Genomic DNA, 13,617 nt, shown 5'->3' on the forward strand with positions numbered 1-13,617 from the left:
AACCTATTTATTGCCTCACAAAAGGAAGGTCTTTGTTTTTGTGAACAGTTAGGTGTATTCTAAACCGGGTGATGGGTGCACCATTGTTGTGCAAATAAAATGGTGTTATAACCTGTCTTACGTTATCCATGGTATCGTCAAGATATCTAGCCAAAGGGAAAAAGTTTGATACAGTCGAGAGACCCCATTCAGAAAAGTAGTAAACGCAAGCCGTTGAATGTTGTCCGCCTTTTTTGGATTGTGAGGGATGGCTCAGTGGAAACACGAGTTTCATATCTGGTAAATTTCCCAACCGTTCCAAGTAAATTGATCTGTGTGACTTGGGTGTTATCCTTTACTGCAAAATCAAAATAATCTGAATCAAAATATCTTAGTCTTAGCTTTTGCGTTTTCCTAATGTGTAAATAGTTTCTATCGGTATCAAGAGGAAATATAATTAATCTTAGTTTAATAAGAAAAATATTTGAATTATATTTTCCTTAAATCTTTTCTATTTAATTTGTACACACTTATACACAAGGACAAATATAAGTGAAGCTGGTAAACATTTGATCTGCCCTAGACAACACGTTCTCGCCCACGGCGACCGATAGGCAGTTAGCTCATTTATTGATAATCAAATAATATGTGTCACAAAACTTTACCGAGGAAAGTGAAATTGAGTTCGCATATACCAATGTTTTCTTAAGACGCACGTCTTTGATTATACAAGCCGTTATTTACTTACATTTCCTTCAATTGCAGAAGTGCTGTAGTGTGCACTTGCTATTAGTAAAATATATATTTTTATTTCATTTTTATTTAAATCCCGGTCACACTACTTTAGTTATTCATTTAAATGCTTTTCCTCCGATATGAGTTCATTTATTGATCCTGACTATTCTATAGGTCGCAATCTGCGACAGCGACAAAGCAGAAAAGGTATCTCTAACAATGACGCGATATTAGATTCAGAAAAAAATAAAAGAAAAGGAAAGAAAAAAGGTCAATATTTTGGAAAAAATAGTGCATATGATGAATACGGAAATATTCGATTCAACGGACTAGATATTTGTGAGTGCAACCAATTGTATAAATTCAAAATGAAAACATTTTGTTTCAGGCGACTGTATAAATAAAGATTGTGATGGTTGCTGGTTTGAATGTCCAAGTTGTGGCTCTACTAGGTGTGGTCCTCAATGTCGCTCAAATCGAAAGTTTTTCTATGAAGGCATTACATACGATGGAAAAGATTTATCTATACAAAACAAATATATTTCCAAATAAAATCTTCATAGTTATAAATACAAAATAATTAAGAACTTTAAAAACAATTTTGAATTTTTGCTTATGGCTTGGGGTGACCATATCTTTGCATATGAAGCACATTGAACTTTAAGAATAATTTTCTTTATCTAACATACTGATAAAATAATTACTAATTCATTAAATTAAATAACCAAAATAAGGACTATAGTTCCCAGAACACTAGTATTGGGACACCTGGGATTTTTCTGATACTTATAAAGTCCCGCTCTGTAGTGTTGGCACACTTGCCATTTTTGACTTTAAATGTTATTTTTAGGCTTGTGTGACATTTTAATGAATTGATTTTTTTAATTGGTAAAATAAAAGATTTTTTATTTGAAAGACACCATTAATTTTTAATTTTCTATAACGTTATTAAAGCCATTTTATTTTTAAATGAAAAGGAATTTTTTTCGTGACACAAAAGTCTTATACTATTATATATATACTATTTTTTAAATTTAACTTATAATTTAATATTTGGCTGGTGGTCCTTTTCGTTTAATGACATCTTCGAGACGTCTAGGCATGGATTGTATCAGTTTTTTGGTCATCAAAGCTGTTTTGTTTTCTTATATTTCTATCCAAATTCTCCCACAGGTGCTCGATAGAGTTGAGATCAGGTGATTGTGGGGAATGCTGCAGAACGTGTGCGGTATTGTACGTGAGCCACATGCGAACATCTTTGGATCATTATCATGCATACATGTGAATGAGTTCGGCATGCTTAGGTTTGAGGCACTTTTTTAAGGTTGTCATTCAAAATATTGAGGTATAAGCCTTGTCCATGATTCCCTAGATAAATACTCTGGAGTTCCGAAATTCATCACTACAAAAATTCATCGCCCTTTCATCAGCAGCGGACTGCGACGCCGGCAAAGTCGGCAGAGCCGAGTGCGGCGCAGGCAGAGCCGAAACTCTCAGTCCCCGATCGTAGGAAACGCAGAAAAATTTCCATCTCCCTCTCTTACTCTGTCTCTCTCCCCATAAAATGAGCTGATAGGTGGAGGACAATGTATTAAAATCACATCGACCTTTATACATTAAATTAGCATAATTTTTGTATTGTAGTTGATTCTTATTAATTATATTATTTTATGGAAATACTTTTTAAAAATAAAATTATTATGATAGTTTTGAAAGGTATGGATTCCTTTTTTAAATGAATTTAAGTTATGTAAATATTTTGCATATTTTGCTTTTATATACCCTGCTTTGACGCTAAGCGAAACATGTAGAGACAAATTAGGCAAAGGAAAGAATTATAGGATAACCGTTGCCCTTGTTTTCAACTGAAGTTGTTTTTGCCGTTTTTACGTGCACTTGCATTTGTGAGAATGGAGAGAACATATCGAAGCTGAGATTTTTTGTGAAATTTTATAACTAAATTTATCAGAAATTTAGGTAAGTTTTATTTTATTAATTATTTTGAACTGTACCTACATATACTGTTAATATATGTATTCATTATTTAAGGCGAAGCTTATAATAAAACTGTTGGGCCAGCATAAACTAAGCTGGACTTGAACAAGAAACGCAGTAATATATTATATATTTTATAATAATTTATCTATTTTAGATATACTTGGTCAGGAAAAGCCAGTACATAAAGCGCGAAGTCAAAAAAGAGCACCCAAAACGAAACATCCTCACACCTCCGAGAAAACTATAAACGTACATATGTAGATTGAATTAAGTTAAATTAATTAGTTATATGTAATGAAATCAATAAAATAATAATGAAATAATGTAACAAAATAAAATGAAATTTATATGAAAATTTACTGAATGAATTTTACTGATAAAAAAAAAAAGCGATGAAAAAACTATGAAAAGGCGCTGAAAATGTGATGAAAAAGCGATGTAAATGCGATGAAAAAGCGATGAAATAGTGATTAAAATGTGATGAATTACTGATTAAAGAGTGATAAATTACTGATTAATTCATCACCCTTTAATCAGTAATTCATCACTCTTTAATCACTAATTCATCGTATTTTAATCACTATTTCCTCGCATGTTCATCAGCAAATGCTGATTAAAGAGTGATGAAGTTTATATACCCTTGGAGTTATTAACTGCCAGTTATTAAAAATCGACTACATTTCGATTAATATGCCTATATAACTAAAAACAATGAAATATGTCGAATTTGTTTCACCATCGTTTCTATGGCAGCTATATGATATTGTTGTCCGATTTTTGTTTAATGAAGACCGTAATTCCATGCTATTTAAATATTACCAAGTCCCAAAGAACAAAAAAAATAAAAACAACAAAGTTCTAATTTTTTTGAATTTGTTTTTCCGATTGTTCCTATGGGAGCTATATGATATAGTCGCCCGATCTGGCTCGTTCCGACTCATATACTACCTGTACAACTTTTGGGAAAGTTTCAAGCAGATTTAAAACTGAGGGACTAGTTTGCATAGAAACGGACAGACGGACGGATAGACAGACGGACAGACGGACATGGCTAGATCGACTGTTGGTAATGCTGATCAAGAATGTCTATACTTTATAGGGTGGGAAATGTCTCCTTCACTGACTGAAATTATAATACCCTGTGAGGACGCTTAAAGGCGCCTCTCATCTCAAACACTTACCCAGTATCTCAGCCACTGAAGGCATTATTAAGTTCCAGCCATTGAAGTTTCACTAGATGTTAAGTATATATTTAAGCCTAAAACTCAAGTTATCCTGGGGTCAAATATGCGCGCGCGAGGTTACCAGTATTGATTAGCAAGATCGGTCAGTTGGCCAGTCGGGGCGAATGCCGACAGTATCGATAAGTTATCGCAATCACCCGTGAACAAGTGCTGTTAAACGCAAAGCGTGCGATTAAGGGCAAGCTTAGTGCTGTTAATAGCGCGAGCGTGCTGTAAAGGGAAAAAGCGTGTCGACGTGGAACCGCGATTGACGGAGATCGGTCTCTTTCTTTTACGGCAGCCGAACTGAACAGACCAGGAAGACAGAAAACCCGCGGAACGGCAACACCATACCAAGCTCTAGAGTAAGATAAGAAGCAGAGACCAGAAACCCACATACTGAGTGCGAAGGTTAGGGAGAAATAATAAGTGAATAAACGGAACATAAAGTTGTGAAATTAAGCCCCCCAGTCTGGCTCTTAAAATTTAGTGAACTTCGCGGAGTGTTTTTTGCGTTATTGAGGTTTGTTTTCTCTACGCAACGCGGACACCAAAGCTACCCACGTGCTACTCCAGGTCGGGCAAGTTCCTGTGTTGCGTTTCCGAGGTTTATTTTCTTTACGCAATACGCCCTTACCAGACTGGAGAAAAGCGCGGGAAACTATCGCCGGCCTTTTCTACTCATGCTCAGGTTAGGGAGAAAAATCAGAATTATAATAAAGGGAAGCAAACTTCGTGAAAAATCTAAAACCCCAAGCCTGGCTTATAAGATTCAGTGAATTTCGCGGAGGGGCTTTTCGGGGCAGTGAGGCTTCTGAGTTGCGTTTGTTTTCTCTACCGAGGTTTGTTTTCTCTACGCAACGCGGACGCCAAAGCTGACCGCGTGCCTATTCACGTCGGACAAGTTACCGTATTGCGTTTCCGAGGCTTACTCTGCGCAAAACTACCGCTTGCCGGACGGGAAAATTTCCGTCGATTTCCCCGCGTTTCCCCCCCCGATCGCCCACTAGCCCAGTCGAAAAGCCCTCTCGAGTTAATTTGTGGCGGCCCCGTTTTCGTGTTGCGTTTCCGAGGTTTGTTTTTTCTACGCAACACGGACGACGAGGCTGTCCGCGTGCTCGTTCGCGTCGGACAAGTTCCCGTATTGCGCTTCCGAGGCTTTTTCTGTGCAATACGAACGCTTGCCGGACCGGAACCGCAACTGCGCCGCTTACCATGAGCATCCCAGCGACCAACTGCGCCGCACCCCGAGCGCTTACCCAGCCCGCTCACATCAGGAGCACTCCGGAGTCCAGCCGCGCCGCCACCTGAGCGCCGCCGCCTGAGCGCCGCCTACTGAGGGCCCTCCGGAATCCACGCTCATCAGGAGCATCCCAGCGGGCCACCTGCGCCGCTTACCGAGAGCGCTCCCAGAGACCGCTCACATCAGGAGCGATCCCAGAGCTCAGCAGCGCCGCACCCCGAACGCTTACCCACTTACACCCACTCAGAGGCCCAACAGCAGCGGGCACCCAGCCACACCGTTCACCGGGTCGACCGTTGAAAACGGACCTGGAACAGAAAGCGTCGGGGACGCAGAACAAAAACCAGCTCCGTCAGCCGCCAGACAGATCGAGGAGGGGAGCTTCTCCGACGACGCATCCGAACAAGGAGTTCGGTCTGAACACCCACGGCCAGGTGGACGAACTGCGACCCCGGCTTGCATCGTTCATTGGAGGGTCCAACCACAGCCCGGCGCTCCGGAAACGCTTTGCCGCATTGGAGGCCATCTACCCGGAGGCTCCTCACCGATGCCCGGCGCAGGGGACACCCTTCTCTCCGTGCCACCCCCAGAACATCGTCACACGAGCCCAGGACGTGGAGCCCAAGGCTCCAACCCCGCGGCCCAATCGCCACCCCAGCACATGTCAGCAGCCGCGTTCGCCGAGAAGCTTCGGGGATGGGGCGTCCTTTTCGATGGGCAAGCCGACCCCCTGCACTTTAAGGAACGAGTCGAGGAAGGCGCTACAGCATACAGCGTACGTAACAGCGACATCCCACGGGCCATCACTGGATTACTATCGGGCCGCGCCGAAGGCTGGTACCAAGCCTACCAGATGCACGCCGTGCCCTGGGAAACTTTCAAGCGGGAGTTCTTTGAGTTTTTCCTCCCTCCACGGTACTACCAGCGCCTGGAGGATGCCTTTCAAGTTCTATGTGGTAGAACTACGCCTGATGATGCAGCGGGCAAATTACTCGTTCGAACAGGAACTCGAAAGGATTTACGAGAACCTACTGCCGGAGTACCAACTCTTCATAAGGCGCCATGAATTCTCCTCGCTGGAAGAGTTGACGCAACTAGCCACCGCTCAGTGGTTCCGCCAGAGGCCAAAAATCAAAAAAAGTGATAACAACGAATAGAAAAAAATTGCAAGCAAATTGTCTCTAAAATGTTCAAACTTCTTGATGGCAAACAGGTTTTGTCTGGAAATCTAACGGGACTTTCTACAAATAGAATGCAAAGCGTGATCATGTGTACATTTTTGCAGCGCAGCTGTACTTATCAAGAAGTTTTACAAAACAAAATTTCGCTTCAAAGTGGTCAAACGTTTGATATAGTGATCCGATTTTCATTATTCAAAATGCATTTTGAAGTTTAAGGTATTTACTTTAAATGTATATATTAAGAATTAAATAAATCCAACAAACTTTTTAGTGAAATTAACAAAATCGATTTAATATTTTTTGTGTATTTTGTGAACGTCTTTTTTATGTTTAACTAAAGTTTTAGTTGTGTTCCCCCCCGATTCCCCCATAGATATTATGTTCATTGTATTAATCAGAGTTTTTACTTAATAAAAGTGTTTAAGTCAGCTGCAGAAATTTGCAGATGTGTGTGAAACAATCAATAATCTAACGCATCTTTTTATTTCTTCAAGGTCAAATTTGTCCAGCAGAGCCCCTGTGTTTATTTTGTGTGTTTGTCTTAGGGGTGCAGAAACATCGAGTGAAACATCGATGTTTTCAAACATCGAAACCATCGATGGTTCGTGACCACCATCGATGTCCACCAACACCACCAGAACCAACGTCAAACGAGCCAAAATGCACATGTTCATTTTTGCAAAACAAATCAAAAGTGAAGTACTGTTTTGCCTTTTCTTTTTTTTTGTTTTTAAATATCGATGTTTTAGTCGATGTTTTTTTTGAAAACATCGATGGGCACGAACATCGATTTTTCTGCACCCCTAGTTTGTCTTCGTCTTTACTTGTGGTTTACATTGTGTATAAAAACTTCGTAATATTTAAAATTTTTTGTTCATAACTTTTATTTTCATGCTCCAAAAAAGGCACACACGCTGGAAAATTACGACAAGTAATTGCTGATGTCCAACAAAATTTGATAAACAATCGATTGGAGAACTTTCAGAAGAAGCTGCTGAAAGAAAAGTAAATTATAAAGAAAAGTCAACTCTACTAGAGTCAACTCTTTTGGTACTTGAAGAAACCATTTTATTATTATAAAATTTTTTATTATTGTTCGTTTTGCTTGTTATAACTTTTTTGGGAAGATGGGTGTGGGAGGTATAGTGAGTAATCACTCCCATACTTTTATATTACAGTTCCAAGTTTGTAAATAACTTACATTAAAAAGTTCAGCCTATTATGATTACAAGAAATGAATTTATGACTGCTCTCTCATGTGAACGCAAACACTGAGAAAATCGTTCCTATGGAAGCTATAGGATATAGTGGTCCGATCTGGACAATTTTTCTAACATATATTTATAATATTTTTTTTGATTTTTGGTAAAAGTTTCATAACGATAGCACTTCTAGAAGTATTTATGGCCGCGGCTCCATACAAGCCCGACCACTGTGCACCGCTTTCGAAATTGCTCGGGACCGAGACCCAGTACGACAAGCAGCACTAGTTCCACCCGCCAGTGGGAGCTACACTACGAGGAGCAGCCCTCCGCCCGGCCCTCGCCGACGAGAGCCCATACGAGCAGCGACGACGCCTTTCGGCACACCGAATCCAGTTATTTCAAACCGGATGATTTCTCAGGAGGCCGTCGACGTGGCCAAGCCTGTAGTCGCTGCGCTGAGGTGGGACACTTCGTCCGGGAATGCCAGAACCCACCAGTCCTATACTGCTGGGACTGCGGGAAACGTGGTACCCGCACCATTGACTGCTGCCGCCACTCGGGAAACAGCCGGGGTCCTCGCACACACAGGGAGCAGGCTGCGACCCACCCAGCGCTCCCCCATCCTTAGAACCACCGCTCCGCTTGACGGGAGGCCGGACCAACGCCACGGTTACCATCGAGGGGCAACTCTTCTCGGCAACCATCGACACGGGGGCCTCCAGAAGCTTTGTCAGCGAAGCGCTCGCCAACCGGCTCGATTCGGGTCGAAACATCAAAGAAGTTCGCACCCAAATATCCCCGACGGACGGATCCCCGAAGGAAGTAATCAAGGCCCTGCACGCACAAGTGCACCTGGACCAACAACATGTCCGCATGACCCTCCTGGTCCTGCCAACGATATTGATCTTCGGGATTGACTTCCTCTGCGGCATCCGGGCAACCCTAATCTGCGGTCAAGTGTGCCTCCAGCTAGCTCCGCCTGCCACACGAAGAGCCGAACCAGCCACCCCAGCGGCGCCCACAGCGGCGGTCGCCCACCTTTCGGACCCACCGACTCCTACCCGGCGGACAACAAGGACCAACGAGGAGGCCACAACGGGTCCCATACCCGCCCCAAGGCAGCGCATCACGTCGACCGCGGGACGGAACCCAGCCCCAGTTCCATCGGAGCACTCGCCACCACCGGTCCTTCCCGACACTACTACGGGAATCACGAAGGCCGATGTTATCGTCAAGGAAGGCAAGTACAGCCTCAAGCCACTACCGGATGCCGCCATGTCCAAGGAAAGGAACCCTTTTTGGGAGGTATCTCGCGGGTCAGGACCGCTTAGCCAGCACAACGACAAGAACGTTCCCCGACGACTCGGATACGCCACGATCTTCCCCGGGATGCCCGCAAGGAATCGGGAAGTACCAGCTACTCGCCCAACCGGATACAGAGGACGCTCAGAGGCGCAATCCGTTCCGGAAGCATTGCCCTCACGGACAACTGGCCACAGTCGCGGAATCCCCGCCGGGATCGCTAGTGTCTGAAGAACCCCTCGACGCAGTAACCCTCCGGTTCCTTCAAGAGAAGCTTAGGCATTTCGACCATCTGCAAGGAACAACGGATATAGCCGAGCACACCATCACCCTTCGGGGAGATAAACCGCTGAAAGAGCGGTATTATCCCAAGAACCCGGCCATGCAGCGTATCATCAACGAGCAGGTGGACGAACTGCAGCAGGACGGACGAATCGAACCCTCTCGAAGTCCGCACAGCGCAACGCTGGTGTTGGTTCGAAAGAAGACAGGGGACATGCGGATGTGCGTTGACTATCGTCAACTCAACGCACACTCCATACCCGCGTACCCGCTTCCGAGCATCAACCATATCCTGGAATGTCTACGGAACGCCTGGTTCATCTCCACGTTGGACCTCAAAAACGGGTATTGGCAGATCCGCATGGCGGAAGGCAGTCGAGAGTGCACCGCATTCACTGTCCGCGGACGTGGACTCTTCCGCTGGAAAGTCATGCCGTTTGGGCTCCACTCCGCCCCAGCGACTTTCCAACGAGCTCTGGACAGCGTCATCGGCCCCGATATGGAGCCCCACGCCTTCGCTTATTTAGACGACATCATCGTCATCGGGGCAACGTGGGAGGACCATGCGCGCAATCTGAGGCAAGTCTTCCGGCGCCTTCGAGAAGCGAATCTACGCTTAAATCGGGGTAAGTGCAAGTTCTTCCAAAGAAGATTAGTGTATTTGGGTCACATGATCAGCGAGGAAGGCATCAGGACAGACCTCGACAAAATAGCGGCAATCCAAGGGCTGTATCCCCCGACTAACGTCAAGGAACTTCGCCGCCATCTCGGAATCGCATCTTGGTGCAGACGTTTTGTCCAAGACTTTGCCTCCCTAGTACAACCAATGTCGCGACTCCTGAGGAAGGGAGTAAAGTGGACCTGGGAAGAACCCCAGTATTGACCTGCCCAAACTTTGAGTATAAGTTCCAACTTCAGACGGACGCCTGCGACAAAGGACTCGGCGCGGTCCTCACCCAGAACATTGAGGGCGACGAACGAGTAATCACCTACGTGAGCCGTCGACTCGAGCGGGCGGAGGAAAACTACTCGGCCACTGAAAAGGAGTGCCTCGCCATTGTGTGGGCCACCCGAAAGTTACGTTGCTACCTGGGGGGTTATAAGTTCGACGTGATCACGGATCACCTGGCTCTCAAATGGTTGACCTCCATTAACAATCCCACGGGACGTATAGCCCGGTGGGCACCGGAACTCCAACAGTATCAGTTCGACGTACTTTACCGTGGTCGCCGACGCCCGGCAACCACTCGGAAGACTCCAGTTACTCGCGAAACTTAAGTGCCACTGCAAATGGGTACAAAAGATGCAGGAGCTGGTCAAAAGATGTCTCGAGAAATTTCCGGACTACTCCCTGGATAATGGACAGCTCTATAAACACATAGGGCATCCCACAGACGTCAGAGTAGGCAACCCCTGGAAGCTGTGCGTGCTGCGAGAACAGCGTCAACGCGTGCTAGGAGAATGCCACGACCATCTGGGGGCACCTGGGCATCCGGAAGTCGCTCAGGAGGATCGCCCAGCGTTACTTCTGGCCTGGACTTCAACGGGACGTGGTAAGGTACGTCACTAGGGTAGAGCTCAACCCATTGAAGAAAGCCACCTCCGCCCAACTGGAGTTCGGATTCCGAGAAAGGATCCTCTCTCGCTTTGGAGCCCCCAGGAGGTCGAAGCTTCAGGGCGTTCTGCCGGAACAACGGTATTCAACTGGAATACACCGCTCCGTACTCCCCCCAGCAAAATCCGACGGAGCGCGCCAACCGCACTATCAAGACAATGATGGCACAATATGTGAATCAGGACCACCGGACATGGGACCAGCTACTGCCCGAGATCTCCCTCGCCATCAACACCAGCATCTCAGATAGCACGGGGTTTAGTCCGGCTTACCTAGTACAAGGTCGGGAGCCTAGGTTGCCAGGTGCCCTCTTCGATGCGGTCGCACCCGACTTACATGCCTCGCCATTGGACCCGACGGAGTGAGCCAAAAGGCTTCAAGAAGCGTTCCGCACCGCCCTGGAAACCAACCAGATAGCTTCTCAGGAAAAAGTCGACACTACAACCTGAGACGACGCGAGTGGCGCCCCCAACTAGGCTCACAGGTGCTGGTCCGTCTTCACCATCTGTCCAAGGCCAGCGAGGGCTTTAACGCAAAACTTTCACCGAAGTACGCAGGTCCGTTTAAGGTGGTGAAATTTCGATCATCGAATGTCGTGCGGCTACAGCCGGCCGGAAGAGGCGTACAGCTGGCTTAGGCGATCTAAAGGAGTATCATCCGCGTGAAGAACAACACGACGACTCTACTTTATTCTTATTTATTGGATCTTCTCTATTACTTTAGAGACTAACAATAAGTTCTCAAATATTAATCTATGTTACGTTAATTTATGTTATTGAAGAGGGATGGGAAATCATTCCGCTGTAGACCGGCGTAGCCGGTTGAGTTGTCTGGCAAGCATATTTAATTTTTCTGGAAACAATTTCTTCTTTTACTGGATTTATATCCAGGTCTCTCTGGATGTTTGCGGGGGGCTCCAGTTATTGTTCGTAGGGTCTTTGATTGTACTCTTTGAATAATTTCTATATTGCTGCTGCTTGCGTTTCCCCAGAGCTCGGAACCGTAGGTCCAGTGGTGGGCATTTCGACAAGTTTAGTGTAAATGTAATGTGCTTACACTTTTGCTCGTTGACTTTGATACACCAGTCTGCGAGCCATTTTTCTACAGCTACCAGGTGTTCTTTTAAATGGGCTGTAGCTGTTTTTGGGCATTTCGAGCGGCTGACAATGGCAGTGTCATCAGCAAAGGTTGAGATGAGGGTCTGGTGGCTTGTTGGAATGTCTGCCGTGTAACGATGTACAAGATTGGTCCAAGCACACTTCCTTGGGGTACTCCAGCTTCGATGTTACGGATGGTTGAAGTAAAGGTTTTACATCTCACGGTGAAAACTCTGTTTTTGACGTATGACTCAAGCAACATGTGAGTGTTTTCCGGTAGGAGGGTTTTGATTTTGTATACCAGACCGTCGATCCAGACGCAATCAAATGCTTGTGATACGTCCAGAAATAAGGCACTGCAATATTGCTTGTGTTGGAAAGCCGTGCGAATTTCAGATGTTAAGCGGTTTACCTGTTCGATAGTTCCATGCTTTTCCCTAAGTCCGAATTGGTGCAGAGGGACCGTTCTGTTGTTTTGAATATGTGTTACTAGATGAACAAGAAGCAGTATTTTCAATAGCTTTGATAGACATGGGAGCAGACTGATGGGCCGGTACGAGGAAGGCTGGGATTTGTCTTTTCCTGGCTTCGGGATCATTGTAATGACAGACTTTTTCCATTGGTCAGGAAAGTAGCCCCATTTCAATATTGAGTTAAATATAAATGCGATGCATCTGACTGCGCATGCAGGTAATTCAATTATCATTTTTGGAGAAATAAAATCGTGACCAGGAGCTTTTTTTGGGTTTATGTGTTCTTTAATAGCCTAAAGTATTGTGCTGGTTTCAAGGGTAACTGGGGAGGACGGCGACGTTTTCCAAGTGATGGGCAACCCTGCCCAGGCACCTGTTTGTGATCGAATTGGCCAATCGGGATCTATTGGTGGTTGCATGTTTGGGTGAGCTCTCCATAGTGGGAATTTATTACCCGTCGGGAATAGTTTCGCAATGTAGGTCCGTTGGGCCTGGTTCTAATCGGTAGACAATTTTCGAGATGCTTCATTAAGTCTTTTCTTAGTAGCTGGGGACCGATGAGTCTGCCAGTCTCTGCGAAGTTTACGTTTTTCAAGTAGGACAGATTCGATCTGGATACTTGAGCGTCCAGTTCTTAGCGGGTATGTGGCTGAGGGTTCTGGCGTAGAATGTTTGGCGGCAGAGGACATTACGTCCGTGAGGTCTTTAAGCGACTTATCAATGTCAGATTCAGAGGAAATTTCAGGATCAAGTTCGATGTGTGCACTTACATATTTTTTGTACTTCAGCCAGTTTGTTTTGTTTGATGTTAGATGTTGGGGGCGTTCCAGAAGCTGCGGCTGTTCAGATAGACAGAAGAGAACTGGCGAATGGTCCGATGTAAGCTCTTCTAAGGTTTTTACGTTTATCAGCCTGTGCGAGACTCTTCTAATAACAGCGAAATCGATGGTGTCAGGTTGTTTATTTGGATCTGTGGGCCAGTATGTAGGCCTAGCTGGTGAGACAAAGTCAAGCTTATTACCAGGAGTGAAGATAGCGTTGTATAATTGGCGGCCTTTGGGGTTGATAAGACGAGATCCCCAGTGGGGATGCTTTGCGTTATAATCACCGGCAGCTATAAAGCAGCGTTCATAAACTCATTTTCTGCAATACTGAAGCGTGGGGGGCAATATATGGCGGATAGGGTAAGTGGGCCGCCAATTAGGTTTATACATAGGGATGTGGCCAGCAGGTAGTTAGTAGCGAATGTCTCCAAGCGATGATGTTTTATGCGTTGTTTTATGA

General features: G+C 45.1%; 1 protein-coding gene across 1 annotated transcript; it reads left to right on the top strand.

Moving 5' to 3' along the window:
- The first annotated feature begins 818 nt into the window (after positions 1 to 818).
- LOC108040074 (ARL14 effector protein) lies at positions 819 to 1,310 on the top strand. The gene is made up of 2 exons (XM_017117315.2): positions 819 to 1,053; positions 1,103 to 1,310. Exons 1-2 carry the CDS (start codon positions 855 to 857, stop codon positions 1,264 to 1,266), a joined length of 363 nt encoding a protein of 120 aa, XP_016972804.2. The 5' UTR covers positions 819 to 854; the 3' UTR covers positions 1,267 to 1,310.
- Positions 1,311 to 13,617: the final 12,307 nt, after the last annotated feature.

This window comes from Drosophila rhopaloa, unplaced genomic scaffold (genome assembly GCF_018152115.1).
Source record: "Drosophila rhopaloa isolate 14029-0021.01 unplaced genomic scaffold, ASM1815211v1 contig_21, whole genome shotgun sequence".
In the NCBI taxonomy this organism is placed as follows: Eukaryota; Metazoa; Arthropoda; class Insecta; order Diptera; family Drosophilidae; genus Drosophila; species Drosophila rhopaloa.

What these genes read in the sequence shown, in the direction of transcription:
- LOC108040074 (XM_017117315.2), top strand. Translation starts at nt 855, where the DNA reads ATGAGTTCATTTATTGATCCTGACTATTCTATAGGTCGCAATCTGCGA. An exon ending in ATTCAACGGACTAGATATTT is followed by an intron (nt 1,054 to 1,102) that starts GTGAGTGCAACC and finishes ATTTTGTTTCAG; the next exon opens with GCGACTGTATAAATAAAGAT.